At 39.1% G+C, this 27,052-nt stretch overlaps 1 protein-coding gene across 2 annotated transcripts in view; it reads left to right on the forward strand.

Annotated features, from left to right (window-relative positions):
* Positions 1–25,288, forward strand: part of col11a1a (collagen, type XI, alpha 1a) — a 68,233-nt gene extending 42,945 nt beyond the window's left edge. The window contains exons 38-66 of one of the 2 annotated variants that reach the window (XM_084938945.1): positions 333–440; positions 2,554–2,643; positions 3,732–3,785; positions 4,777–4,884; positions 4,983–5,090; positions 6,053–6,106; positions 6,261–6,314; positions 6,405–6,512; positions 8,318–8,371; positions 8,457–8,510; positions 8,687–8,740; positions 9,197–9,250; positions 11,023–11,130; positions 11,522–11,575; positions 11,726–11,779; positions 12,772–12,825; positions 15,225–15,278; positions 16,708–16,815; positions 17,145–17,198; positions 17,678–17,731; positions 18,480–18,587; positions 19,552–19,605; positions 19,693–19,728; positions 19,826–19,879; positions 19,996–20,236; positions 20,826–20,938; positions 21,335–21,403; positions 22,975–23,208; positions 23,759–25,288. In XM_084938945.1, coding sequence (XP_084795071.1) covers positions 333–440; positions 2,554–2,643; positions 3,732–3,785; positions 4,777–4,884; positions 4,983–5,090; positions 6,053–6,106; positions 6,261–6,314; positions 6,405–6,512; positions 8,318–8,371; positions 8,457–8,510; positions 8,687–8,740; positions 9,197–9,250; positions 11,023–11,130; positions 11,522–11,575; positions 11,726–11,779; positions 12,772–12,825; positions 15,225–15,278; positions 16,708–16,815; positions 17,145–17,198; positions 17,678–17,731; positions 18,480–18,587; positions 19,552–19,605; positions 19,693–19,728; positions 19,826–19,879; positions 19,996–20,236; positions 20,826–20,938; positions 21,335–21,403; positions 22,975–23,208; positions 23,759–23,905 — 2,496 coding nt within the window. In that variant the 3' untranslated portion in view covers positions 23,906–25,288. The remainder of the gene's footprint in view (positions 1–332; positions 441–2,553; positions 2,644–3,731; positions 3,786–4,776; positions 4,885–4,982; positions 5,091–6,052; positions 6,107–6,260; positions 6,315–6,404; positions 6,513–8,317; positions 8,372–8,456; positions 8,511–8,686; positions 8,741–9,196; positions 9,251–11,022; positions 11,131–11,521; positions 11,576–11,725; positions 11,780–12,771; positions 12,826–15,224; positions 15,279–16,707; positions 16,816–17,144; positions 17,199–17,677; positions 17,732–18,479; positions 18,588–19,551; positions 19,606–19,692; positions 19,729–19,825; positions 19,880–19,995; positions 20,237–20,825; positions 20,939–21,334; positions 21,404–22,974; positions 23,209–23,758) is intronic. The other variant, XM_084938944.1, reaches the window with a different exon arrangement.
* Positions 25,289–27,052: the final 1,764 nt, after the last annotated feature.

The following is a 27,052-nucleotide window of genomic DNA, read 5'->3' on the forward strand; positions in this document are numbered from 1 at the left end:
TTCTATATTACAATTTTATTCCAACAAGAAGTACTGTGGGCAATTAAAAGAAAACACATAATTGCTCATATACAGTAGATAGGTCATCATTTACTCAGTTGGATCTTGGACACCTACTGGCTTTGAGCTCTACTGTACTGGCGTAAATTATAAGTGAAAAACTGATAAGCTTTATTTATATGGCACATTTTAAAGAAGGTTACAAAAATAGAAAAGTTAAAAAACAGCTGTAAAATTCAGCCTTTCATTACTTATTTTCTAAATGTAACTTACTGATTTATGGTCATTTTCGTACGTTGACCTGTAAATCCAAATGTGTGATAACATCTTAGGGACCCACAGGAGAAACTGGTCCCGTCGGTGAGAGAGGCCACCCTGGACCTCCTGGCCCACCTGGAGAGCAGGGTCTTCCAGGTGCTGCTGGCAAGGAGGGAGCCAAGGTATGCATATTGGATTCCCTTTAATTTTACTTTTCCAATTTATTTTAGATATCATATAATAGCAAACTATGCTTTTCTAGCAGCTAACACTTTTACACACTAACCTTCTGAAAACACTCAAAAACAAACAAGAAAAGCAGCCTTGGCTTTTCTTGTAAACTGAAGAAGAGGATGCTCATGACATTGATAGGAAGTTCAAGAGGGTATACACGGGCTGCAAATTAAACCTACACATTGTTCTACATGATTTGATTTTGCAGACTGAGCCAGCTGTCCTCATAAACACTTATACTTTTGGGGGGCATACAATGCTTGATAGATTACATATTCCTTTGATAACACTGTGAGAATGTGGGATGTGTTTCGCAGCAATCACCCGACTATCACCATTGCTCTCTATGCTAGACAGTGCAAAATTGCAGGAAGTGACTGCTGAAGATACAGAGGCTGAGATTTGAGCAGTGTCTGGCTACGTTCTCTCACTGGGCCTCCCTGCTCGAGAAGTGAGTGCCCATTAGGAGCAGACAGCAGGCATTTTGTAGAAGTATGGGCTGCTCCTAACCAACCCCCTGATTCCCAGGGCCACTCAGCATACCCTGCTCCCCAACCCCTACAACCCTCAAATCCTCATGTGTTCTTCTTTCATTTTCTTCCTGTCTTCCACAAGCAGACAGTTTAATCAAGTCTGTCGGCTAACTCCAAACCCTGTGCCAGTCAGGTCTGCTCCGTTCAGACCTGCGCATCAGTATGCCAGGGACACTTTGAAGAGACCTTGGCAGCAGAGCCCAAATCCTCTTATACCTCTCAAGCCTACTCTTCTCTGCCTCCCTGTTTGCAGATAAAGTCAGCCTGCCAGCACTAAAGAAGAGAAAACGAAGCCAGAAGTTACTTTTTCTGAAGTCAAATGTCCTTGTTTTAGAATTGCACCATATAAAAGAAAAAGAAAAACAAACCAACCAGAATAAAAATCTGTACTCAGTGAGGATGCAGTACAAAGTTTTTTTCTTGTAGGCAGAACACAAAAGAACTTCTGAAGGAGATGTCTTATGTTAGGGAAGGGTTGAGTTTGTGCAACCCTTCCCTAACATAAGACAGAAGGATGTGAACTTTGTCTTTTTTTCTCTGTTTTTTGGGTTTTTGTTTTGCTTCATTGTAGCAAGAAACTGGCTGCTGGAGTGGAGTACTCTTGATTTTTGATTTTGTTTTTAAAATCTGACTGAAGTCTTTATGTTTCATATTGTGCCTGATGATGCAAAAGCAACACTGCATTGGTATTAAGAGTTATTTATTGACTGTGTAATGACAGTACTAATGAATCCACAGGAAACATGTGTCTGTAAAACTAATTGCATCTAATAGCTCATGATGGCTGTCAGTTTTGAAACAGGTTCACTCCTGTCCCTGCTGGGCAGTTCAGAGGCATTAGTACATATATTTGCTCATTTTCCCAGTACTATGTCTCTCTCTCTCTCTCTCTCTCTCTCTCTCTGCCTCCTGCTACTCAGCAGCCAGCACTGCAGTATAGTCCTTTTTTAAATACATAAATGGCTGCAATGCATATTCCACCAGTGGGATGAGAATCATTAAGTGACTTGGTCATTTCATAAGTTTCTCAATTTCAAGGTTTTCTTTGTAGTGGAACTAAAAATCCTTTGGTTTTCTTTTCATATGTGTTGCATCTCCAAACCCATACTAACATCATCAGTTCCTATGCAGTAAAGTTACGTTAGCAGTTGTTATGTAGATGATGTAGTTTTGTGTAAAAATCTCTCTATATATATCAAACATACCAAAACAGTAATTGCAAGTCTTTTTCATTACAAGGACATACTCCTGCAGTAAAGAATGAAGACCTTTTCAGACTGAGACTATATGAAGAGTGAAGCTATTAAATACTTTTCTATGGAAAGTGAGCTTTTATTATTCAGCAACAGTGCCTGAATTAATCGTTGTGAATGGTGACAGATGATTCATCTTTTATAACAGTCTTAATGTAAAGAATTAGTATGGTACAGGAAAGTTTCAAATGACACATTTGTAGTTATACTCAAAAATTAATGCAACATTTTGAATTATAGTAAGTCCAATTAAACACATGTTATTGCCTGTGTAGGGTGATCCTGGGCCACAGGGATCCCCTGGTAAAGACGGTCCCCCTGGTCTTCGTGGCTTCCCTGGAGAGAGAGGTTTACCCGGTGCCCCGGTAAGTGCTCCATTTCACCTGCATCTATTCATCATCATCAGTTTTCCTTTACACGTGTTTGCTAGTAGAAAGTGACAGAACATAGCTACATAATAAATGAACCAGCATCTATCTAGAGCAAGTCACTTCATTACAGACTCCGGCCCCGGAATTCACACCAAGTGATCAATCCAATGCAGAGGAAATCCAAAGCGACATTTTACAAATGAACAGGCGTGCCTCGGCATTGCTCTGCTGCCACCGACGGCGCTGTTTTAACAGCCGCAATGGATCTTGGGCCTGTATTACAGAATTGGGAATTGTTGATTAGGGATTCATTTGTAAAAGTTTAACCCAAACATTTTTTCTTGTGGGGAGGGCAAAGTTATGTGCTGTTTCTATATGCATTTTTTACCTAATAAATTATTAAGTGAGAAATGTTGGCAATTAGACTGGGTTATCTGGGAATGGATATACTGCAGGAAGAGGAAGTGTTGTGCTTCCTCCATCCTCAAGGTCAGTCGGGCTCTGCAGGACAGCAGCACCACTGATTGTTTTCTGCCATTGTAATTTACTCCAGCAAACAGCCAGAGCCAGTAAAAACTCATTACCCATACTGCTATGTGTTCTTTTGTGGCCCACTGGGGAGCTGCACATGCACATGATGGGAACTGACAAATATATAAAACAGCACACATGCGTCTAGCCTATTATGCACACCCCTGCATGAGCAAAACTGAATTTACAAGCTTGCATATGCAGAACAAGATGGAGAAAATTGTATGCACCCATACAATAGCTTACAACTTTAAGCAGCCATCTATCTGCAAAAGAATCCCAGTACACTTTCCCTGCAGTATTCACAACAACACAATTATAGATGAAATGTGTTTTTTGAAGTGTTGCATATTGTGACTGAGATATGTATTACAGATGTTAGATTTACAATACACTAGCAATCTATAGCTTTGGCCTTTGATTTGTGTTTACTAGGATGAAAATCTCAGCGCTCAGCTGTAGTGGAGATTGGCTTGGTTAAATGCAATTAAAACACAAAGTTCAACAACTGTGTGAAGGTATTTATGTCTCTTGTTCCATCTTCACCTCAGGGCCCTGCTGGTCTGAAGGGAGGAGAGGGTCCCCAGGGTCCACCTGGTCCTGTTGTAAGTACAGTGTTACCTGAGAGCTATGTAAAGATAACTGTTTTTATGCTCTCTGGATTGTGTTGGTTTGCATGCCATTTATATTATCATCTTAGATTCTTCTAGATAGTTATTCTAGATAGTTCCACACTATACATTTGAAGTATTATTAAGACTTGAATATTCAAATACTACTTTAATTCAGATATTTGTTTGTTGTGTCATCATGACACTTGCGTAACACAGTACTGGCTAAATAGAATATAAACCAGATTTAAGTTTTTATTATTTATTTACATATTTAGGGTTGTTGTTATGTTGAACGTTGTGGTGTTTTAAGTTTGATTAGTGTAGAACAGCCTCAGTAAGCCAAAACTACCAGTCGTTTGTATGAATTTATCATTTAAAAAAAGAAGATCTCTACATAAAGCATTTGTTCAATAAAAACAGAGTCTAAATGATCTGTTAGGCTTTTATACTCAGAGTTTAATGTTGTGTTTCTGTAACCAAAATTAGTGTGCATGCAGGTTGGTTCACTGCATCGATAATATAAAACAAAAAGTGCTGAGTGTCATTCATAATCATGTTTTATGGATTGAGCTGAACACTGAGTAGAATAATATATATGCAACAGAAGTCTGTTTCATTTTGTAATGCAGCTGCAGGTGAGAGTTGCTCAGGGCTTGGAGAACCACTAAGACATCGGCTCCCTGACAGGAGATAATGCTGACTACTTTCAATGAGCTTTGCTCTCTTTTAGAACTTGCCACCTGATACTGCATGTTTCTGCTAATGTTTTCACACTTTTTGTTTTAAAAAGAGGGTTTTGTGTGTAGCTGTGTATCTATTGATACATTATTAACAGAAAGACACAGTGGGGTCTTTCTTTGCCAGTTTCCTAATGTCCTCGGTGTTTGTTCAGCGCAAACAGGCCAACAAAACTGAAATCTTTAAAAAATCCGTCTGCCCTTGTTTTTCATTAATATTGTCCGTATTGTGCTCATGCTTACAGGGTTCTCCCGGTGAGAGAGGTGCTGCTGGCCCAGGAGGTCCAATTGGCCCATCTGGTAGACCTGGCCCTCAGGGTCCCCCAGGTCCCGCTGGGGAGAAGGGAGCACCTGTAAGTGTTACTTTGCTCCTAAAGCTTCATTCTTCTTGTCCTTTCTTTGGTCACCAATTTTCAGAATATAATTAAAAGACATTTCTGTCTTCTTATAGGGTGAGAAGGGGCCTCAAGGTCCAGCTGGTCGTGATGGTGTCCAGGGTCCTGTAGGTCTGCCTGGACCTGCTGGACCCCAGGGCCCACCTGGTGAGGATGGTGACAAGGTCAGTTACCTACATTCAGCACCACCAATTTCATCCTGTTACAGCTGCTTGTGTTCCCTAAGTGGGGCATGTGGGTAAATCAATCATTTTCCCATATTAATCTGCAACAAAAATATATTCCTCTTTTTCTAACTGTTGCTTATCCATCTTCATAAACTGATGTAACAGAAAGCACAATTACAGGAGATGCTGTTGCATCATTCATTTCTTGTAATTATTATGGCCTTTAGGGTTACTATCAGACATTCTATAAAAGCTGCCAAACAAATGCTCATGCAGAGATTTGCAGTGCATTAACTTAGACTGACAAAATACATTTCTGTACTTGTATATGCATAGAGTGAACTCTCGGGAAATAAAGTACCTAATTGCACCTTGACAGGAAGCACTTATTTTCTTCTTGAACCTCATTCTTCCATTACACAAAATTAGATTAAGAATGAAACTTGTCACCGTGTATTAAATGCTGTAATTTATCTTTAATTGAAACTGGGAATGAAAACAATATTCAGCCTAACCTAACCATTTTCTGATATTCCACCTTAATATCGAGAACAAATATTATGCATATGCATACCTTTATGGCTTTCAGAAAGGTTGACATAGTTAGTTTCAGGTCTAAAAATTAGTCCCAGGAGTGCATTTGTGCAGACTGTGTCGGTATACCCTCTCACCATTACAGTTATAGATAATGTATATTCCTGTTAAGCTGAGGTTTTCAATGATTTTGCAATAACAGAATGTAGTATTGTGCTCAATTAGAAGTCTTAAATCCTACATTTGGTGTTTGGGCTTGAATTTGCAAATATGCAGAGAAGAAGAATATCAGCACTAGCTGATAACTATTATTGTTGTTGTTTATTGTTGGGTTTGGGACATGTTTTGGTTATTAGTCAAGTCACTGATATTGTAGTCATTTTTCATTATCTCAAAAATTGACTGTGTGTGTGTTTCTTTACCAGGGAGAAGTTGGAGAACCAGGTCAGAAAGGAAGCAAAGCTGACAAGGGAGAACAGGTAGGTGATACAGAACATTTATATCCATCCTTCTTCAAAATAAAAAATAGCCCGTTAGACTTCTACTCAGGAAGTGATTCATGGGTGCTTGGATTTTTCTTTGACTCTGTGGGGATGTGCATTTTGGTGGCATTATTTTCACTGTATGTTTCAGGGTCCTCCTGGTCCAGCCGGTCTCCAAGGTCCCGTAGGCGCTCCTGGTCCTGCTGTAAGTACTGACAAAGAATGAGAAGTTAAACCTGAGCAGGAGGTCACAGCAGTGCTGTTCAAATCTTTGCTTTTGTTTGTTGTTAATAAGGGAGGTGATGGAGAGCCTGGTCCCAGAGGACAACAGGGCATGTTCGGACAGAAGGGAGATGAGGGCTCCAGAGGTTTCCCTGGACCTCCTGGTCCTATTGGTCTGCAGGTTTGTGTCATAACTATGAATACAAATTGTAATATATATATGTATATATATATATATATATATATATATATATATATATTCTTTGTCTTATAGCTGTCACACAGGATAATATTCACGTTATTTTTTTCCATTCTGTCTGCCTGCAATAGTGCGTCTAATGATGCCACACGTTATAGTCAGAAACACTCATTTACCTTTTTTAACTACACTGTGACCTTCAGGTTACAAGCTACGGTGGAAAAATGGTAGACACAAACAAATTCATATTTACACCATTGCTTAAGCACTTTAGTTGGATCTGGAATGTCACGTCGAGTAAACTTGCTTTGACCTGCAACGACTGCACCTCTCACCTCCATTCAACGGCAAAATCCTTTTTTCATCACGGCCTGGCTTCTCTGTGCAGTGCCAGTCTCAGCCCCCGCAAAGAATTCACAAAAACCAACGAGGCCTGCCAGTGCGTGTATTGCAAAATAGATTATTATCAGTGGCGTACTTTTCTTTTCTATGTATTCATTGGTGAGGGTTATTCATCCAAGGAAATACTTGAGGCCAGACTGAAGTTATTGGGTGCATTTTAAAAACCCAACACTTTGACACAAAAAGGTACACATAAACTTTAATGATGTTTTCCTGAACTATGATAATATTCTAACGAGGTAGGACCTTTCCCATAGATAGACCTCATTTCTTTGTAATTATCTGTTTATTAGTAATCAACTTCTTAAGATAGACGTGTTGAGCATTTACTGCAGAGATTGGGGTCATTGTCTTGATCAAATTACATAGACTGCTATTTATCAATCCGAGGTGCTATCCTGTCTCTGCAGGATTTTATTCAATGGACTTTTAATTGGGAGTAATTCACTTCCATCACGATTCCATTAATTGCATAGACTGACCCACTCCAATAGCCTGGCCCTCATTGAGCACATTTACTATTCTACATAATGAGTAGCACTGCTAATGATCTTAGACTAGACAGGACCTTTACACAGATTATATTACTCAGCACAGGAGACATTAGCATGCATCCACACACAGTTTTTTCAGCACCCAGTGAGCACACACATGCTGAGATGCATGCATGCACAAGCTCAAAACAGTCAGCACAGGGTCTTTGTTTTCGTTGTGTGTCCTCAGTGTAATGTGGGGAGAAATAAATTCTTTGATCTCCCCCAGCAAACCTCCACCACTCACTCACGATCAACTCCTAAATCACACAGAAGCAAAGCAACCTTCAGCAGTGATATCGTGGCAATTACTGGTAGAAATGTCACAGATCAAAAACACATGTGAGGTCTGGACCACGCAGCTTATTTTACAAGAATGAGTGAGCAGGATTTATGCCTGCACCTTGGAATAAGGATGGACAAGTTACTGACTGCAAAAGGGAGAAAGAAATAATAGATCAGTGCTCTCTTACATGTCTGCAGAGCTGCAGGAAGAATTGTAGAATAAAAACATGACACCTTCACCGAAGAATTCATAAGGGAGCTTAACCCCCCGTTTTGCTCAGGCAACAAGTACGTAACATAGAGTCTAACAAATTCAACCTTTTAGGGCAGCAGTTTTCCTTGACCTTACTGATCATACTCACTGGATATTTAATTGAACACAGACAGCAGGTGAAACATGAATTCAAGTAATTCATTTGTGCACATTTGGCTCACAGATACATTTAATATTTTACAGCATCACTGCATCAGTAGCATCGGCTGTTGTGACTACAGTTAACAACTCTAGTAAAATGATTGTTTTCTTTTCTAATAACATGATCATTTATTCATTTTATTTGTCCACAGGGGCTTCCGGGACCTCCTGGGGAAAAGGGTGAGAACGGCGATGTTGGACCTATGGTAAGAGAAAAACCACTCGATATTTGTTAGTACTTATAAAAGTTTGTTAAATACACTGTAACAACTCTCTGACTCTTTCCTGCAGGGCCCCCCTGGTCCACCTGGTCCCAGAGGTCCTCAGGGTCCTAGTGGAGCTGATGTACGTACAAATAGTTGTTAACAACTGTACAAAGTACAACTATACTCATATGCATACTAGACTGTGACTTTTTTTTTTAACTTCTATCAATTTACATTGTGAGGCCTTTATATCATTACTTGTCCTTCCCTGTGGTGATTGATGATGATTTATCTCTTTCTTATGTCCTGCTGCAGGGTCCACAAGGTCCTCCAGGTGGTGTGGGCCCCATGGGATCTGTAGGTGAGAAGGTAAGAATCAAAACTTGGCACCCCAGTGTTTTGTGCCTGCACTGAAGGATGTTAGGCACTGAGACTGAATTAGAGTCTGTTACACTTTCCAGCCAACTTCAGACAACCCAGTCACCTTCTTGTTTTTTAACACCGTGTGTTCATTTCAGTATGTTTTTTATGACTTAGAGCTTGGACACAATGTCGTTTTTAAAAAAAAAAAAATTATAGCACTTCCAGGACTAGGACTACAAATACTTTGAATGTAGTAGCACATTATTAGTCAGCTACAGTTATAGACTTAATAGAGTTAACTGTTAGTAATAATATCATTATTTATTCTGACAATAATACTTATTCTCATGTATGACTTACGTAGTTATGGCTCAATTTCAGATATCATATCTGAATTTGGAAAAAAAAAAGTGTGATATTGAAGATTTATTTGTTTTGACATTGACATTTGTCTAACCACAGGGTGAGCAAGGTGAGGCTGGAAACCCAGGACCACCTGGAGAGCCTGGAACTAAGGTAAGTACGCTCTTGTTTTTGTTTTCTGTCAAGCTAAATATGTGTTGCTAAAGTATATTTGTGTCACTGTGTTACATGTTACATGTTTACACACTGGACCATGCTTATCGACATACATTCAGTATTTTACTGTAGATTCTCTAGCGTGATTGTAGGGCCCGTCTTTAAAATGGATAAACTCACTTTGTGCACACCATTAAAACAAGGAAAAAAAACAAGACTCAGTAACTTTTGGTATATTTACCACTAACTCCAACCTAATGAGGAGGTGTTTTTGTTTGTTTTTTGTAAGTGACACTGTGTATTCATCACCATGATAGTAATTGTTCCTCACATTTAAGCTGGTAGTTCATCTCAGCATGACTCTTCTACTTTGCACCCTGGATCCACATAACCCGCCAAGCTGAGTCTCTTCCTCTTAAGACGTAGCCTAATTAGCAGGAGGATCTGCACACTGCTTCTGACCTTATGAACAATGATTGCAGCAACCCTGAAGCAAGTTGCCTTTAAAACATCAGACATCCGTGTTAATGCAGCTTAAGTTGTGATTTGTCCTCCTTGATAGTTACATTGGGGCTGTTGCACAAGAAATCGGAAGTGCTCTTCAGTGCCATACTTGTTTGGAGTTACTTCTAAAAGCTTTAAACTCATTAACGTACTGCAGTCATACACTTGACCTTGTTGTTGTTGAAGAAAAACACCCATCAGTGTTTGCTTTTTAGCTCTGCGGCTTAATTTATCATTATTGAGGTACAACAGCAGATTGAAAAGTTGTAAAAATATGTGATTATAGGTGTCTGTATGCCCTCTATTAGTTCCTCATTGAATTGCTGGTGTGACAGTTTCAGAGTTAGAGTGCAGTTTATGTTCCTATCATAAGCAATAGTGTTGGTACCGTATAGTTTAGTTAGTATAAAATAAATCTAAATCTAGCTGTCATCCTATTTGCTTACACGCATGAACCTCTACATGCTGTACATCAGATTCAGACACAATAAATTAATTAATAATACAAATATTAAGAAATGAAACAGTAGTGGACTACATGAGTTTCTAGTTTTCTGTTTCTTTGCTTGTTTCCACATCTTAACTGAACTCTGAATCATCTTACTTTAAGAAATGTTGCAGAAACCAAGGACATTAATTACCAACTCGTATGCTCAAAAACATTATTTTTCACCCACATAAACATGAAGCAAAAGGTAAAAATAGCCTGAAATGTGTAAAAGTAAAGATTTATTTACTCAAATTATTGATCAGTAAGGATCTTTGTATAAACTGACTATATACTGACCAGATTCCATTAAAGTTACAATCAAATTATTTTAAAGTCAGAATTTTCAGAATAAAAGATTGTTTCGCATGTATCCAAATCTTCTCCAGATTTCTCACCAAATCAGCTTTAATCCTTTACAACACTTAACAGCTGGACTTGCAAATAATAGACACGGTTTGAAAACTTGAAAATCATAACCAGCATATTTTTTCATCAGGGAGGTTTTAAAATATATTTTATCTATATAATTTAAATAAGGCTTTTAAAAAATATATATGTTGCACCTCATTTCACATCAGTGTTGTTGACCATCCAGGGTGCTGTGCTCTGTTACCAACACTGGGATGATCTTTGGATCCAGTGTCTCTCAGCAGCCTCTGACTGCTTGTCTGTTTTTATCACCCCATCCTATTCAGTGTCAGCCTTGGAAGAAAAAAATGCTCCCTCTTGTGGAATTGATGTAATGAATGCCCTCCCTTGCTCCCCATCACTACAGGGACCTAAAGGTGAGAGGGGAGAGAAAGGAGAAGCTGGCCCTCCTGGAGCTGCTGGACCTGCTGGCGCCAAAGGACCCCCTGGAGATGATGGCCCAAAGGGCAACCCTGTACGTCTGGCACATACTCTCAATATCTCTATAAGAGTTTTTTTAGGATTGACTCAGACAAGCTTAAATTTACTGCTCTAAAGAAAATATCTCTTGCAGCCATAAGGCAGGCAATTTTAGCCTAGAACATATTCAAGAGCTAAAAAGCCTTTTTATTGATGGAGATTATATTTTACGCCTGCATAGAAATGGGATGCAGTGAAGCCTTTTCTCAAAGATTTGCAACATTATCATTAAGTCCATCATATTTCCTTCAGAGGCTGTAACCAAGTACACCAAGTCTAAATCACTGTCGAAATTACTAACCATGTCCTTAATGCTTGAAGCCAGGAAAATTATGTCTTTTTTTAAACACGGATGCATCTCATCATCTTATTTCTTTCTTCCAAAGGGTCCTGTTGGATTCCCTGGAGACCCTGGCCCTCCTGGAGAGCCAGGTGTAGCTGTAAGTATGAAACCCTTATGTTAGCCCTATATAGAGTACAGAGTATGTATAACTCTGTTCCAGGTGGATCATGTTTAATGCAAGAATTAAAGAGTATGGTCCTAATGGATATTTCCAGTGTCAGACTAATCTCTAATGTCTTTTTTGCAGGGCACTGATGGAGAACCAGGAGAGAAAGGAGAGGATGGAGAGGGTGGTCAACCGGTAAGTTGACACTTTTTTATAATTTGGAATGAAGAAATGACTGCATGACCTTATATCACGTATAACATTTGGTACACTTGGTGCAAGCACATCATATGAGGACATCAGCTTAATAGTCAGTTTCTCTGTCACAGTGCTTTTATTATTCTTTAGTTTTATATTAGACTTTAGTACTCCACCACAAGTTTGCCACTAAATGCTCTAATTATATTTAGTGAGTAAATAATTTACACTGCGGCATTTTAATTCATGCTAGTTACCTCATACGTATGGGTGTAGGGTAAATGGACTTATCTGCTTTGTAGATTCATTAAGTATAATTAGAAATAAAATCCACGTATTAATGTGCTGGTCCCGTGTAAAGTGCAACGAATGACAACTCTGAATATTTATGGATGTAAATAAGCCTTTATCATTGCCAGAGAAAAACTCGACCGATGTTACATATTCTGTTTTTTTTGTTTGTTTGTTTGTTTATGAAGCCGGTTTGCATCTTTGAATGCTGCAGTGAAATATGTTGATTTAGAAGGTATATTAATACATAACGTGAACTTCATATGATGGCTTCCCCTTCTTTGAAATCAGATCTACACACCATGACTTTTGTATTTATATGTCACTGTGCAGTCATCCCAAAAATGAGCTGATTAACACTGTGAATATTTACCAGTTTGAATGTTTAAAAAAAACACTCTGATTGTCTGCAATTAACTCAGAGATAATTGGATGAAAGTATCTCAGGGAACACAGTGTGTATTATTTCAAGCAGTGCTGTGCACCATCCAACTTTGGGTCTGGGTGTAACTCTTACAGACTATGGAGGGGTTTAGTATTCCCAAAATGTGTATTCGGCCTCTGTGTTATTATCCTTCTGGCAGACAGAAGATGCTGTGCTTTCATAACAATTCATAATCAGTACAGATTTACTTGTTAATGCAAACTGTTAATAGTGTTTCTCTGTTTTCTTTTGTTTTTTGGCTTGCTTCTTTTAGGGACCTCCAGGTCCATCAGGAGAAGCCGGCCCACCTGGACCACCTGGCAAGAGAGTAAGCCTGAGGCAGTTAAAACTCATTTCAAAGTGTTTGCATCACTGGTATGGTTCCAGCTACAATCCACAATCGACTAATCGGATGGTCCCATTGTTACAGTTTTCATTGCTGACTAACGCTTTTATCAGCTATAACATCTTAACTTATTATGCTCATTTGAGATGTGTATTAGGTCATTTTTAAAATAGATAAAGGAGGTGGGATTTCTGTTGGCACTGTAAAAAGCGTCTTTAGCCAGCGGGCGGGTGTTCTTCCTTGTTTTGCGACAACTCCTCCTCGACAGCTCAATTTTGGCAGTAAAGCCCGGAGAGACTCATTTTCATTAAAAGTAGAATGGGGACAACAAAGTGGGAGATTTAAGGGGTCGAGGCGTTACGCTGTCTGCGAAGAGAAGCCGCCTTAAAGCCTACTGAGAGATGAACGTCAGGATGTGAAAATCATGAATCTATTTTTTTTTTCTTAGCAAGAAATTGGAAAGGCTTACCGAAAAAATTGCTGGTAAGAGAAGAAAAAATCGAGAATCTGTGGGTTCCAAACTCATTTAGGTCCATATGGCAGAAAGAGCAAAAGCGAGAGAGAGATATAGCGAGTCTGACACACTATTGATCCATGGGTGCTAGACTGACGGGCGGAGCAAAACAAAAACATGGACATGGAAAAATTGCTAGGATGTTATTAAAAGAGAAGAGCTGAGTGATGTCAAGGCCAGGACAGTGCACAACAACCAGTCAAAGTATGTGTGACAGCTGAGATTTGTCACCACTGCGATTTTGGCTGCCATAATAGAGGATTTCAACGTTGGGAGAATCTTCTCAAGGTTGCAGGTCTGATTTAAAATGTAAAAAACAAAAAAAAAGCATATAGCCACACTAAAAGACAACGTGAGTAAAGCAGATGTCCTTCATATACTTCATGAGGCTGAGATGTCGGTGAAAAATATCAAAGCCAATAAATTGCCGAACAGAATGCGCAGTTCAAAGATTGAACATTAACATATTTTCAATCCCACATGAAACTCAAAGTCCACATGAAAATGAGCAGCTATTCTCCCGAATTTGAAAGAAAAGTTACAATCGTGAGTGCCTCACTGCATTTCAAAGAAAAGCACTGGGCTTCGGTCCAATGGGATAAAAAAACATGTTGTGCATTTATAAACCAGGGTTGATTGCTTTTCTAATGTCTCCAGTCAAATTTATATTCCGAGTCTTTAGCATAGTATCAGCATATGCTGCACCTTAATGTCCTAGGGATTATAGTTAGGATAAGGGCCATTTTTCCCCCCACGCAGATCCTTGGTAGTCCATGCCCGGTCGCTCATACATAACTCCTCCTAACACTTTTTTGTATTTTCTCTGCATTTGGCCTTTTAAAAATCTGCAGCCGTCCTTAAATCGTTGTCTGCTTCAGCCTGTGATTCTTAATTAGTCAGTTGAGCCTGTCCACAAATTTAGCTTCATTTATTCTTATAATGCGTTAATGCTGGAAATTTATTCACCTATGCTTCCTGAAAAAAGAGAGGTGGGAAAACTTATTAACCCCGTCTGGCTTTAATTCTTTTTATTTGGGTACAGGTCACAGCTTTTCTTTCTTTTTTCTTTTTTTTTAACTGGAACACTAATAATCTCTATCCTAAACACATGGCATATGTCAAGGTGCTTTAGCAACCTTGACATAAACCTACTTATTGACTCTAGCTGCTGTATATTGTGCCACTACTGAAATGGTTCTTTGTGCTGATCAAGAGCCTGCCTCTTCATCACCAGTAAGAGGTGCACATCAGGAGGAGATGAAAGCGCCAAGACAGGAGGCAAGCTCACATTATAGGCTCTCAGTCAATAGCACTCAGGCTGCAGTCGGCCAGATCAGAGTGGAATTTGGATGGAGAGTGGATTTGAAGAGGGTGGAGTTGAAAGAAATCATTGTGGGCCTCGAAGAGCCTGACCAGAAAGATAAGACGATCCAACAACTGTTGGCTCTGACCGAAGACGCCTGTGTTTCTTAAATGTGATTTTTTCTGTTTTTAACATGGCTGATTGCAAATTATTGAAGGCAGACATAGAAGAGTCATTCAGATAGATCTTTGCATAATAGACCTGTTGCACTTCACACTGGATGATAGAGAAAGATCCACCCTGTTTGAAGAAAATATCCACCAAGAATTTAATTAGAAAGACAACTGACAAAAATTTCCAGCGATTCCCCTTTTGAGACCAAAATATGCATGATGATGCAGAGTTGTATGTAACTTGAAAAAATGAGCCAACAGACAGAGTAACAACTTCTGTGAATAACTCTGATGTTCATTTCCTGTACATGTTTGTGCAGTCTTCTTGTACAGTTGGCTTGTGCTGATGTTATGTCGGAATGCTGAAGCAGTGTACTATCATCCTCCTCAGGGACCTCCGGGGGCTGCTGGTGCAGAGGGCAGGCAAGGAGAGAAGGGCGCTAAGGTAGGAAAATCAATTCTTCCTTTGCAAAGTAGAGCCGTCTCAGCAAGTCCCTCGGACTTCCTCCTCCCTCACTGCGCCCACATTGTGGAATTAAAATCGCAAAAAAAGCGCTGAAGTCATTTAATTTCCATCGCAGATTAGATGGAAATTTATGAACACAGTCTATTTGAGTAAAACCAAGATTCACTTGTTTCTCCTATTGTTCTGTGGCTTAATTTCGAGGCCTACAAAGGAAGTCAAGGCTATTTACGTATAGCCCTCAGGTATTCTTCAGTTATCATGCGTTTCTCTTTTTTGTGCTCGCTGAAATTCCTCTTGAGTTTGCACTTGTTGTAAGCCAATTTCTTTGTTTCATCATTGTCTAAATGTACACACATACTCTGCTGCTTTGTGCATAGGCAAAATCATTTAACACCAGATGCTGCTTGCAACAAGATGCCTCTCTGTTTATGGATAACAGGGAGGATGTGGATGTTAACCTGAAGAAAATAATATTTTTTAATGCCAGTAGTGTTGCACACTTTGCATACATGTTTGATAATCACTGTTAATGAATGACTGTCTACGGTGTTCTTAAAACAGAGATTTGGCCTTAACTATCTGATTCCTGATCGAAAACATTGCAAATGTCATACACAGTGGTCATAATAAATTCAGTAAAGTTGTTCTGACAGCTTTGCAATAAGCCTTTAATCTGTAAGTGCCTTGCAGCTCAGACATAGTTTATTTCCATGTGCTCTGTTTGCATAATGCTGTGTTTCAGATTACAGCTTGTCAGTATTCAGCTGTAGAACATGAGGACTTTATGTTCTCATGAGCTTTTTATTAAAACATGGTGAGAGTAACTTCCATCTATTGGGCCCATTTTCAACCCTGTGTAAAGCAGCAGCAACTTTGAAAACTCAGGATCTTTTTAATTTTATTCATTTATTTATATATGAATTTTTTACTGGCCCCCATTTACCCAGTCTAAAGACGAGATACTTTCTCGGCATAATTTAAAACTCAAAGCAGCCTGCAGTTAAAATTAGTCTGTAGTGCTGAGTCGCTTCAGAAAAATACTTAATAAGCTAATAAGGTTGTGTGTGTGTGTGTGTGTGTGTGTGTGTGTGTGTGTGTGTGTGTGTTGCAGATCTCAGACGCCACACACATTTTTTAATCTATCCCATTATATTACACACTGCTATTACACATTAAGACTTTTATGAATAACCAGCTATATACCACTGGTTTTGAATCTGCTTTCCTAAAAACTGTGTGCATGTTGAGTTATTTGTTTGTTTTACTGCTTGTAGGCTCCAGGACACATTTCCTAAATTTCCTCAATGACTGAACACTTTGGACTAGCTACTTTAAAACCTGCATTTGCTCAACTGTACAAAACTTTGCTTAAGTTATACCATTAGATCATTTGTATGTCCACATACAGGGTGAGTCAGGTGTGGAGGGTCCAGCAGGTAAAACAGGACCAGTTGGCCCCCAGGGACCTCCAGGAAAATCTGGTCCAGAGGGTCTGCGTGGAATCCCTGGCCCTGTTGTAAGTTGAAGCTTCAGCAATGATGCCTTCCTGTTCATACGATATACTCCAGAGAGATACGCATACTTAAACTAAGACTCACACTCAAAGTGCACACACGTTTTTTCTTAAAAAAAAAAAAAAAAACTACGGCTAAGGCATGATGATAGACTTCATGGAATAATCAATACTCCCATTTGGCTTATACTTTAGTTTCGCTTGTTTATTCCAGCACACTTTTCTTCCCTGTTTGGGCTATTAATCATCATGCTGGGCACAGAAAATCAATGGCAGACCAGAGAAAATACAGCAGCCTATAATGCTCACTACAATTGAATGGTTTTTCACAGGGTGAACAAGGAATGCCCGGCTCCCCAGGACAAGATGGCCCACCAGGTCCTATGGTTAGTATGCATAGCATCCCCTACACTCTCCTGCCTTCTACTCTTGGCATTTATCTGTCTAACTAGAGCTGGTGTTGTTGGAAAGGGGTGTTTTTGAAACAGTGTTTTTTCTTGCTTCCAGACTTGCAGAAGTTAACTCACATTAGACTTGTTCCAGATTTGGTTGTTTAACAAAACCATAGCCTATCCCCTTAAATAATGTCTCAATTGAAAGTGTTTTCATCTGTTGTGTTGTTTCTTTGCTTCCCTCTCTGTGAAACGTGTGATTTTTGAGCCACTTCTTTTGTTCCCTCTCATTTTGACACTCCAAGTTCTCTCTTACTCTGTCTTCTCTTTCTTTCTCTTTATTGCCTCATTTAAAAAAAATCAAGTCTTGTAATTTTACAGTTTTGCTTGTACTGTCATGAGTTCTTTTCTCTTTTTTTTTTTTTGTTCGTCTCTGTGAAAATTGATTTTTAACTTCAGTTATTGTTCTTCAGGGTCCTCCCGGTCTTCCTGGCCTGAAAGGTGACCCGGGTTCTAAAGGTGAAAAGGTGAGCGTAGCACTTTCTTCTTCGTCTGATTGCAGACTGGTTTCATTTCTCATCTTTGATATAGGAGATAACCCTATAATTAGAGAGAGGAACTCTGGGGCAGAAGTGAGTCAAGACTACAACTTCTACCCAGCTTCCATGCCTTTTGGAAATTATCCAAAGCAACAGATTTAATTAAGAAGACAACTATACCCTTACATTAAAATGAACCAAAATGAGTTCTGTCATACTTTCTGTAAGGAAAAATGCCTTAAAGTGATTGAATATGCAGTTGAATGTGATGTATCACTGTAAATCTGTCTAAACTAAACACTGTCAAATTTGCTGATGAAATATAACTGCGGACGATATTCAGACAGCACACATTGCTAAGCTAAATTGCCTCCCACCCACTGACAGGATCGGCTTGGGAGTGAGCAGTTTAAAAGTGCACAATTTAGGCACCGTGTTGCATGTTGTCAATTTAGCGGGCCTGGTTAGAACTCACCGGTTTCTTAGTAATCATGTACTGGTGTTGTGAATTGGCCTGGCTCATGTTTGATTTTCAGAGAAGTTCTTCGGTGTGTGCTGTAAGAAAGGCATTCCAGTTTTAATCCCTGAGGATTTGTACTGTAATGAAGCTTCACCCTTCGCAGCCTCCCACGTGCATTTCATTTTTGCGGATAAAGAAATAACTTCACCTTTGTCGGGAGATATGAACATTTTTTTATGGTAGAGTTCACAAGTGACATTTGTTTTCATCCTGCAGGGTCACCCAGGTTTGATTGGTCTGATTGGACCCCCTGGCGAGCAAGGAGAGAAGGGAGACCGAGGTTTGCCCGGGCCTCAAGGTTCTCCTGGTGGCAAGGGCGACAGTGTAAGTGATTGATGACTCTATTCCCACACTGGTCCACAGGCCACTTGCCCTGCACCTCTTGCCATTTTTAGCCCATTTGCCCTTCTACTGTGGCCACAGATCTTGCCACAGTCACTTGTTTTTGACTACAGCTTTTTACTAGAGCTCTGCAATGCACTGCACATCTCTTCTCTTACTGTATCCAAAACATTTGTCTCATTGGATTACTGATGGAAATTGCTTAAAATGTGTAGAGAAAACTGTATAATTATGGCTGTGAGACGTTTAAACCAAACTCTTTAGTTGACACTGCATTAGCATGTAGAATATCAACATCATGGAAACGAGCAGTTCAAGTATATGAGCATCAACACTAGCATAGATATTCTTTGACGACTCATTAACACCGTGGTCAGTTTCTATGTGTGTGTGACACTGCTGTTATAATATCACACTGTGTGATGTGAAAAACTGCTTTCATTCTGAGCCACATCATTAAAAATCAGACTTCTTTTTGTCTGGCTTTTCCACTTAAATAAGAAGCAGTACTGAAAGGAGGACATGACAGCCTTCATCCATTAAAAAACATACACACACTGCAGGATCACTGAATATGTTACATTTGTAACACATTCTGCTGTAGTCTTCAGCCTGCCTTCGTTTAGTGATTTAAGGTGGTGTGCTGGTTATCTATCCTTGTGATACTGCACTGCCTCCTTTTATCAAAGCTAAAGAATGTAAACATTTTTATTCAGATTAGTATGTTTACTTTAAGGTCTGAGAAGCAACAGCCCTGTCACAAGTGCAGTGTTTGGCCACTTTTGATAGTTTTCTTTGAATGTCACTGGTTCTCTTATCGTATTTTTTTTATGTCACCAATTATTCAAGCTTGACAGTAATTCTGTTTCCTGCAATGTTTTTTGTTGTTGTTTTGTTTTTCTTCTCAAATATATGTACCTTCTACTTTGATCTGATCTCATAACAGGGTATCGCTGGAGCCAGTGGTCCTCTTGGTCCCCCAGGCTCACCTGGTTTGCCCGTATGTTTGTTACTTATTCTACTTATATATTAATGTCATAACAAAATGACTTTGCTAAATTGCTGTACTGTGTTCTTTGTCATACAGGGTCCTCAAGGTCCCAAAGGAGCCAAGGGTTCAAGTGTGAGTACAAGCCCATGTTTCTAATAATGCATTGCTGCTGCGACAATCAGCATTTACTTTAAATGGAGCTTTAATAACATGTTTGTATACTTTAAAGGGTCCTGCTGGTCCAAAAGGAGACACTGGTGCAATTGGTCCTCCTGGTCCTCCTGTGAGTCTTTTAAACTACTGTTTTCATTGTTTCCATTACCTTAAAGTTGTCACACTACCACTGTACAAAGTCTGTTGTATATTTTTATATTGTATGAAATCTAAAACACCTTACAGGGCCCACCAGGTGAAGCTATCCAGCCTCTGCCAATTCAGTCACCAAAGAAGACAAAGCGCTCCAGTGATATCCAGTCAGATGGTACCATCATGGATTATGGTGAGGGTATGGAGGACATTTTTGGCTCCCTCAACAACCTCAAGCAAGATATTGAACGCATGAAATACCCCATGGGCACCCAAAACAACCCCGCCAGGACATGTAAAGATCTGCAGCTCTGCCACCCAGAGTTTGCCAATGGTAAGTTTAAGCCCAGCAAGGAAAGGAAAACACACCCATGTTGTTGTCATGTTTCATAGGGATATGTATCAGCACAGAGAAGCAGACACCAGAGATTCTCCTCATGTTTTCAGATACTATTGCTCATCCTAACAGCCATTATTGTGACAAATGGATTCTCTATTGAAAAAAATAAAACCGGTTGATAACAGTGATTGGCAGACCTGCTCTGAAAGAATTAAATTCATTAGTGAGCATTAGTGTTTGTTTGATAGCTCTTTGTATATCTCCTTTTTAAACCTTTGTGCCCTGTCTTTGCCTTATAATTAATGCATGAATTTTAGGCCGTCTGTCCTCTCGGTACAATGTGGGATTATCTGCTTCTAAAGCCTATAACCATAGCTGTTGCTGCGCAGTAGGTTTATTACTGCTGCTTTACTTCCTTTGAGGAATAAAATGTACCTTGGCTCAGGCATAAAAACATCATTTAATACAGCTGTGCGTGAGCCATGAAAATGAGCAACAAATTTTTACTTAAGGTAAAGAAATCAAGCAATTTTCTGTCGATGTAAGTTGAAGAGAAAATTTGGCTGTTCTTGGTTCTCTTCAGGTGAGTACTGGATTGACCCGAATCAAGGCTGCTCAGGGGATTCCTTCAAAGTCTACTGTAACTTCACTGCCGGAGGCGAAACCTGCATTTATCCAGATAAGAAGTCCAGTGGAGTAAGTAACTCAGGTTTTTACAAATTATTTCAAACTGACTATTGTTAATCATCCTTTCTAAATTACTATTAAGCCATTATGCTAAGACAATGACGCAACAGAAGGCACATCACAAGGCTGCCATTGTTATAAGAACTCGTTTGATCTGCTGCAGGTAGAAACCTGTTCAGATCTGATTTTGTGCAAGAACCTCAAACACCACCGAGAGGCAAACACTACACACAACTCAAGAAGTTTGTGAAAATGTTCTCTCGGAGATATAAGTTTTATCTTCTTTCCCGGATGATAAACTTTGATGCTATGCTTGAGGCATTGCTGTATACAGCAGAAATGTTCACATATTATGCCTGTGGTAATCTAAAATATTAATAAACTTTGTCTTTTTATTTTCCAAAGGTCAGAATATCTTCATGGCCCAAAGAAGTCCCAGGTTCATGGTTTAGTGAATTTAAGCGTGGTAAAATAGTAAGTTTTCTTTTTGTTTTCATCTCTCATCCATCTCTTAGAGATCTAACATAAACTGAAACATATTTAGTCAGCTGTTGGTTCAACAACATGATTCAGCACCTATTAAAAGTTAAAAAAAAAAAGCTTAGTTTGAATTTGGCTGCAAACTCTTTCAAAGTTGTCTCTTTGAGCGGTCCTGCTAGGTTTCAGTCACTCAGTCAAAGTCCCATTTTCACTTGGAAGTGTTCATTTATCCCAATTGCTGGATCAACTCCAGTGTGTCAAAACAGGGGCAAATACTCCAGGCGGTGTCCCATCATTGTGTTGTTTTAGCAAAAACTTCAATTAAAAAAAATGCAAAAACACATTACCAGTTTTTTCCTTTGGGCAAGATTCACAGTTGTAATTGTAAAAAAATGGTTTGTTTTTTTTTTAAAGAAAGAAAGAAAGAAAGAAAGAAAGATCGATCTGATCTAATGCACTTTCTCCTGACTTGGAGGCCCAAACTGCAACATAAGTTTCGGTCAGTTTGACACAGAAGTTGATCTCTGCCAAACCTGAGATCAAGATAATATCACAAATACAAGAAGTCAAGGAGTCAAAAAGGGACTTTTAGTGAGTAATGTAAATGTAACAGAGGTGCTGGAAGCACTGCACTGCTTTACAAGAAGATGACCTTGAGAGTGAAAGCAATCACATTTAAAGCAGGTATGGATTTGCTTTTTATGGGTGCATACACTGAAGTTTTTCATTGAACTTCAAAAACTTGCTTAGACAGTAACACCACACATAAAATGGTTATTGTTGAAACATTTCTGTAACCAGACTATGCCATATACAGAAGAAAGTATCACTAAAACATCAGAGTGAAGCCGAGGAGAATTCTTCAGGATGTTAGCATTCCAGCTGTCCTCATTCTGTCCCTGGACAGTGAAAATCTCTCTCTAAACGTCAGCTATTTACTGTATTAACCAATGAAAGAAACAGGTTTGTCCCGCTCCATCAAACTGGTGTCATGGTTCATTCCACAACAGCACAAAGGCTGGCTGTGACAGAAAATGACACGACTTTGAGGTATTGAAAGCACGGTGCATTTCCTGACATTGGACAGTGAGTGCTTTTAATGCACATGTTCAGACAAGAGTTACACAAAGTATCTGTCAGAACTGTGTCGTGTCTAAAGGTCTTGTTTCTCTTGAAGCTTTCCAAGAGAACAACACAGTGTCTACTGTAAACCATTTTCTACTATTTCTCATCTATGCAAATAGCCCTGTGACAGTTTGCTGCAGGAAAAATTTTATACCTTCATATACTCGTCATATTTTGTCTGCAAGTCTGTGCATGTGTATGGATGCTCTGCATCCATACTACATACATTACTATCCACATGAGTCTTTCAACTTAAAGTATTTAGGGATCTGAAGTTATTTTGCACTGTTTTTCACATAGTTTGTACGATCTTGCATGGAGAGACAGAACATTTTGTTCTTGTTAAATAAGATCAGGTATCAGTCATCACATTTATTTAGACTTGTTTCACAAACTTTTGGTAATTGCTGCTCATTCTCTCTCTTTCCATCTCCGTCCAGTTTTCCTATGTCGACGCAGATGGGAACGCAATAAACATGGTACAAATGACCTTCCTCAGACTACTGACAGCCTCAGCCAGGCAAAACTTCACCTACAGCTGCCACCAGTCTGTGGCGTGGTACGACGCCTCTAGTGACAGCTACGACAAGGCGCTGCGTTTCTTGGGTGCCAATGATGAGGAGATGTCCTACAACAACAACCCTTACATCAAGGCCATCTCAGATGGATGCGAGGTAAGCTTGACTGCCTAAATAAGAATGTTTATTGTGGTGTATTAAATTAAAGATAAAGAGCATTCCTGCTCTGAATGGCTATAATCTCTGTTTGTTATCTAATTCACATTTGTTGAATAGAGCTATTTTAAGTATTTCATTTACTTAAAAGAGACAATGCAGTTTGACATGGTTCCAATGCTGGGCTTTGTTGGGCTTTTACATCCACAGTTGAGTGATCTAAATCACAATTTAAATCATTCAACTGATTCCAAACCTTCATACAATATGAAAAATGAGAAAATATCAGAGAATGGATAAAAAATTGAGCTGCTGGCACCTTTAATTACTTTAATTACAACTTTTATTACTCATGCAATTAAAGTTATCAGTTGGTAACATCTTCCTCCAAACAGAGTTTTTCCAGTAGCTTTTTTGTGTAAGATATAAATGAAATGGCTTTATGATGAGCTTACCGATTGAGCACACAGCTGAAGGTCCCGGTTTATTTTTCTGATCATTTCTCATCTGACTGCTTGTTTTTAATGTGTTCCTCTCTCTCTTGTTGCAGACAAGGAAGGGCTACGGAAAGACTGTGATGGAGATTAATACTCCCAAAATTGATCAGGTTCCAATTATCGATGTCATGTTGACTGACTTTGGGGACCCGAACCAGAAGTTTGGGTTTGAAGTTGGGCCTGTCTGCTTCCTTGGCTAAATACAAATGAAAAAGTCAAATAAAAAATTTAAAAAAAAAAAAAAAAAAAGGACTTGATGGGGCCAACAAAGAAAGTCAAGTTGAGACATTCTGGGTACTACCAAACCCCATTTTTAGCCCCCCACCCTTTTCCATGCCACATGCAAGTTTTGAATAAGAGATGGTGTAGCAAACATGTCTTTCCATGTATGTATGTGTAACCCAGGAAAATACTTGTTGCCCTTGTGGGGCTCGAACCACATGACTTAACCACGTCACGGAGCAAAGGTGAAGGACAATCGAATCGTGTGGCAGAGGAGGGTGAATCGGACGTAACCGAGGGGGGTGACACGCGTCTCCTCTCTGGACTCTCCAGGTGCTGTATGAAAACAACAATAAAAATGGTGCTTGTTCAAAACACACACAAAGTCTAAAAGAGGTGCTACAAAAGAAGGTGTATTTTGCTAATTATAAAATACTGTAATTATTATTTTGTACAAAACTTTTATTTCTAAATCCACTTTCAAAACTTGCATGTGTATCAGATTTCACTTTTGGCTCTTTCATTTCAACGCTGGTTTAAAGACATACAGTGTAAGTTAAAGGCATCATTAAGTCAAGTCAATTTATAATTCTGTCTTTTTGTTCCAACACTTACTGTGTACATGTCATGAAGAAAATAAAAGTGAGCATTCAAACAGTTCTCTATTGCTAAATTAGACTGTATGCCCTTTGTATATATTGACAGTCCAAAGCTTGAGGTTACTTGCTGTTTTGCCCTTGTGACCGTAGGTGAAACAACTGGAAGTATTACACCTGCACGTATATGACAACATCTCCCACTAATGTTGTGATCCTGTGCTAGTAGGAAGCAATCATGGCATTCATCTTCTTTTATTTAATTCTATTTTTCTTTTGTTTGTTTTTTTTTTTTTTTTTCCATTTTCTGACAGGCTTTCATTTTGGTTGGATACCTCAAACTTTCTTGATAACCTTTAAGATGCAAGGTTGCCATGCCCTGTATATACCTTGGTTAAGCAATTAAGTTTATATATATATGGGTGGGGATTTTTTTTAAGAGAGAAATACATTAACTGTTAGAGATCCACTGTTCAGATCCCTCTGTGAATGCATTGAGAATCCCTTTCGGTGACCCATTTTTGTAACTAAGATGTTTTAATGTGCTTTTTATAGTTCATTTAAATATTAAAAACCGGATTCTAAACAACAGTGAACTGAATGTCTCAACAGTTTGTGTAAGATGATTTTGGAGAAGATCTACCTACTGTACATGTGAAATGCTTTAAATCAAGGATATGTTCATTCAACTAAGACTCTGGGCTGGTGCAATTCCATCTCTTGAAACCAATAAAGAACCATCTTACACTAATTTACGTTCATTTGGAGTGCATGAATGGAAACATAAAATGTCTTTTATTTGCCATGGAATGGATGAAAGAGACTTACCTGCCTTCATTTTTAAATGTTTCAGTATCTGCTGCTTATTTACCCCTGGTTATGATCAGCCTGTGAAATGCATGCGGTATTTCACTATGATGCCTATTTGAGAAGCATGCGCACACAATAACACTTAATTCCAGGGAATACACTTTATTTCATTCAGTTGGTGGAAAAAAAACTGAGTTTATACAGAAAAGGATGTAAAGACTGCAGCAAGTGGGGTTAGAGTATTATTCTTTGCATATAGATGTTACATGCTGGGCGCAATTTACTTGAGGGGTTTTCCCCCACTGATCTATGTATCCTTGCCTCTCCTGAATTATTTTTAGCCCTGGTGGGGGGGGGGACCTTCACCAAAGTCATTAATAGTACTTTAAAAATAGATATACCAAGATATGCTGTGACCTTTCAGTGTGGTGCCAAGCACAGATTTCTGTGAAAACCACAGCTACCTAAACGAAAAGGATTTAGAGCAGCAGATATTCCTATTTTACAGCACTCTTACAAAATAAAGCTGAATTTATAACTGCTGAGAATGAGGTTACAATCTCATTCTACAGTATCATTAAAGCATTTTTATCCTTTTTTTCTATCTGATAAGTAAGAACACAGTCGTAAAAAGAAAGTTTTCATAGCACTCTGCAAACCTGTGAGAAACTGCATACGCCGCATGATTCAGTTGCTTGTAGAGCTACCATCAGCAGCAGGGACTATCAGTAATAATTCTCTGTATGACCCCCACAGCACTTTGGTCAGGTTTATGTCTGGTCTCAGACTGGGCCACTGCAACACTTTTCTTTTTTTTTCTTTTTTAGCCATTCTGTTGTAGTTGCTGCTGTGCTTGGGATCATTTTCCTGTTGCATGAGCCAATTTGGACCAAGCTTCAGCTGTTGGACAGATGGCTTCACATCTGATTCTAGAATGTTTTGGTGCACTGAGTAGGTCACAGTTGGCATGGCAACTGCAAGGTTCCCAGACCCTGTGTCTGCAAAACAAGCCCTAATCATCACACCTCCACCACTGTGCTTGACAGATGGCATAAGGTATTTGAGCAGATGTGTTGTGTTTGGTTTTTTGACTGTGGCACTGCACATTTGGGCCAAATACCTCCACTTTGGTCTCATCTGTCATTGTTCCAGAGGTCTTGTTGTTTGTACAACTTGCAACCCTTCCAAACAAGCCATACTACAGTACTTCAGCCTTCTTTCTAATGGCACTGACATGAACTTTAACATTTCACATGCTAACTGAGTCTCAGATATAGCTAGCTTGGATTTTTTGCAATTTCTCTGCAAAGTGCACACTTTGACCTTGTAGTGAATTTGCTGGGTGGTCCATTCCTGGGGAGATTCTGGTGAACACTCCAGACCACCAAACTGCTAAGCTTAATCAAGTGCATATGATTAACAGCACATGGCTACTACTGGCAATACTTTGTCATCAAATCGCTAATTCATTTTTTTTTAAACAGAGGAAAATTGTGAGTACAGTGGTTAAGTTCAAGTTAGAATTGGAGAGCTAAAGCCTGTTTTAACTCCTACAATCCATAATGTGTATAGACCATAAAGATGAAATGCCACCATCAAGTGTTGTAAATATGAGCCAAAAGGCTAGCTAGCTAGCTTTGCTTAACAGAATAACTGAAAATATGCAATCGTAATGAACTACCCTGGCTGTGTCCACGAGCAATATAATTCCCAAAAACA

Source organism: Perissodus microlepis, chromosome 9, assembly GCF_051167445.1.
Source record: "Perissodus microlepis isolate ML-2025 ecotype Zambia chromosome 9, ASM5116744v1, whole genome shotgun sequence".
Classification (NCBI taxonomy): domain Eukaryota; kingdom Metazoa; phylum Chordata; class Actinopteri; order Cichliformes; family Cichlidae; genus Perissodus; species Perissodus microlepis.